This window comes from Trypanosoma rangeli (assembly GCF_003719475.1).
Source record: "Trypanosoma rangeli strain AM80 chromosome Unknown Tra_15.4_contig_00044, whole genome shotgun sequence".
In the NCBI taxonomy this organism is placed as follows: domain Eukaryota; phylum Euglenozoa; class Kinetoplastea; order Trypanosomatida; family Trypanosomatidae; genus Trypanosoma; species Trypanosoma rangeli.
This window is the reverse complement of record NW_021705788.1, coordinates 9,298-11,616: the sequence shown is the minus strand read 5'-3', so window position 1 is coordinate 11,616 and position 2,319 is coordinate 9,298. Positions and strand designations below refer to the sequence as shown.

Sequence of the window (2,319 nt, the reverse complement as noted above, 5' to 3'; positions counted from 1 at the left end):
AGTACTCCGCGCTGCACTCGGCGACCCGATGCGACGGGGGCGTCGCCCACGTGACGGCCGCCATGACGTCGTTGTAGCCGCCGGACTGCGGCACGCCCACCCACCGCAGCACCCCCCGGCTGCGGCTATCGCGGCGGCTCCTCACCGTCATTCCAAGGAGAACGCCCCATCCGTGGCGGCGTCTCAGGCTGAGCTGCGTTACCGCAGAAAGCTTCAGCCCGCACTCGCGCGCGCGGTCCGGGCGCCGCGGTGGCGGCAAATCCTCCACCTGCAGCCGCTCCTTCGCGGCGAGGTGAATGTACTTCCAGATCCATGTGTAATACAGGCGCTGCGGCCACGTGGCTGCGCTCTCCGCCGTGGGGGGGTATGGTTCCTCCGCCCCCCACAGCTCGCGTAGTCGACACCCCGCGCCGCTGTAGCTCCTGTCGTACGCGCGCTTGCGGGCCACCAGTGTGCTGCGACTTATACCCACCTCCGCCTCAGCCTCCGGGGAAGTGGAGGAGGAGGAGGAGGAGGTGGCGGTGGACGACAATTCGTTGCAACCCGTCGCCGCGCCACGGTCCACAACCCTCACATCTTCGCACAACATGTCGCGGGACTCCGCCTCCTGCATCTGCGCGTACACGTCACTCTTCTTTTCCCTGCTCACGGCTACACAAAGAAAAGGAGGCGGAGGGAGGCAACGTCCATGACTCACACGAAGCCCGCAGCAAAAACGAGGGGAGGGAGCCACACACGCACCGCGGAGTGGAAACAAACGTGATGCACAAGTTTCAGCACTAATGACGAGGGGAACTCAGATGGAAACAAAAAAAAAATGCGGTGGATGTTGCACCAGCCCGCCACGTTTCTTTGCCGCTCTCCCTGCTACTTACGCAGCACGCAGCAACGCACCCGGGAAAAAGTAAAAAAAAAAAGGGGAGGAGTGGGGGAGGGGTGGGGCAGCTGCTCACCATGCGTCGGTCACCAACGACGGCAATAAGTGCTGCATGGACGCGTGCATGCACCGCAGCGACAGCGCCCCTGGTCCAGTTCCACGGCGCCCACATCACACAAGCACCTCCACGCACGCACGCATGCATGGGCTGATGTGTGTGGTGCCTGCCCCACGGTTGGCCACGCTAATTTGCCACCTCTACACACGCATCCACCTCGACGGCAGCGCCAAACGGCAGCTGCGCCACCCCCACAGCACAGCGAGCATGCCGGCCAACCTCCTCCCCGAACACACTGATGATAAAGTCCGAGGCACCATTGGCAACACACGACTGGTGCGTGAAGGTTGGCGTGGAGTTCACAAACACGTTGAGCTTCACGACACGTTTCACGCGGTCCAGGTCGCCCAGGGCCGCCTGCAGTTGGCTCACCACCTGAATCGCACACGCTCTGGCCGCCTCTTGCCCTTCCGCCACCGTCAGTGAAACGCCCAATTGACCAGTGATGTATTCCCCCTCGTTGCTCTTCGGCAGCTGGCCGGAGACGTGCAGCTGCGTGCCGCTACAGACGTACGGCACATAGTTCGCTTTTGGCGCCGCAGCGATCGGGATAGTGACTCCCAGCCGCTGGAGCCTCGCAGCAACGCGCCCAGCAGCGACGCCAGACATTTGCACGGCAGCTTGTGTGGATGATGCACGGAACCTAGACAGAGGCGGGGTGAGGGGAGAGACACGCGGAAAGGGGCGGGGCGGGGCGGGGCGGGTGAGGCACAGCGAGCGACCGCAACAAAACAGTAACAATGATAAACACCACGGGCACCACCACAACCGGCCAACAGACAAAGATCACAACGCCCGGACCCACCGGCCGCAGTTTGTCCACTTCGTTTGTTTTGTTTTGGGTTTCCTGCCCGCTCCACGGCACTCCCCCTCCTCAAAGCGGTCACTCCCCCTCCTTCTGGTCGTCGTCGTCGCCGCCGCTCTCTGCCTCGTCGTCGACAAACTGCGACGCCCGCCGCGCCTCCATCTCACTGCGTCGCCTCTTCAGCTCCCGCTCCCGCTCGTACGAGCCGTCGAGCTTCTTCACTATTTTCGTGTAGCGGCGCAGCAGCTGGCCGGCCATCGCCACGGCCGCGTCGTCGTCTGTGGACTCCTGCAGGCAGCGGCGCACTTTGTGGCGGAGTCGCTCACTTGACGCCGTGTCGCCGAGGGAGCGCAGCGTCAGGATCGTCTGAACGATGCGCAGCTCCTGCTCGGGCGTCACACTGCGGCTGGCCATATGGCTTTCTTTTCTCCCCCTCGTTGGGGGGTGCGGAAGAAGGGAGGCGGGAGAGGAGGACGACAGACGTTGCAACCCACACACACACACACAAACGCACGCCCA

At 63.6% G+C, this 2,319-nt stretch overlaps 3 protein-coding genes across 3 annotated transcripts in view, besides 2 other annotated features; all 3 read right to left on the bottom strand.

Moving 5' to 3' along the window:
- Positions 1–613, bottom strand: part of TraAM80_02020 (multidrug resistance protein A) — a gene marked incomplete at both ends in the record, with an annotated part of 654 nt that extends 41 nt beyond the window's left edge. The window contains one exon of the mRNA XM_029379040.1: positions 1–613. This exon is cut by the window's left edge and continues 41 nt beyond it. Within this exon, the coding sequence (XP_029241096.1) occupies positions 1–613 (613 nt within the window).
- A 436-nt stretch (positions 614–1,049) lies between these two features.
- Positions 1,050–1,081: a microsatellite.
- Positions 1,082–1,121: 40 nt separating this feature from the next.
- TraAM80_02019 (endoribonuclease L-PSP (pb5)) lies at positions 1,122–1,604 on the bottom strand (the record flags this gene model as incomplete). Its single annotated transcript, XM_029379039.1, has 1 exon — positions 1,122–1,604. One exon carries the CDS (start codon positions 1,602–1,604, stop codon positions 1,122–1,124), a length of 483 nt encoding a protein of 160 aa, XP_029241095.1.
- Positions 1,605–1,878: 274 nt separating this feature from the next.
- Positions 1,879–2,214, bottom strand: TraAM80_02018 (uncharacterized protein; the record flags this gene model as incomplete). The annotated part of the gene is made up of 1 exon (XM_029379038.1): positions 1,879–2,214. The coding sequence occupies one exon, from the start codon at positions 2,212–2,214 to the stop codon at positions 1,879–1,881; it is 336 nt and encodes a 111-aa protein (XP_029241094.1).
- A 74-nt stretch (positions 2,215–2,288) lies between these two features.
- Positions 2,289–2,314: a microsatellite.
- Between the last annotated feature and the right edge of the window lie 5 nt (positions 2,315–2,319).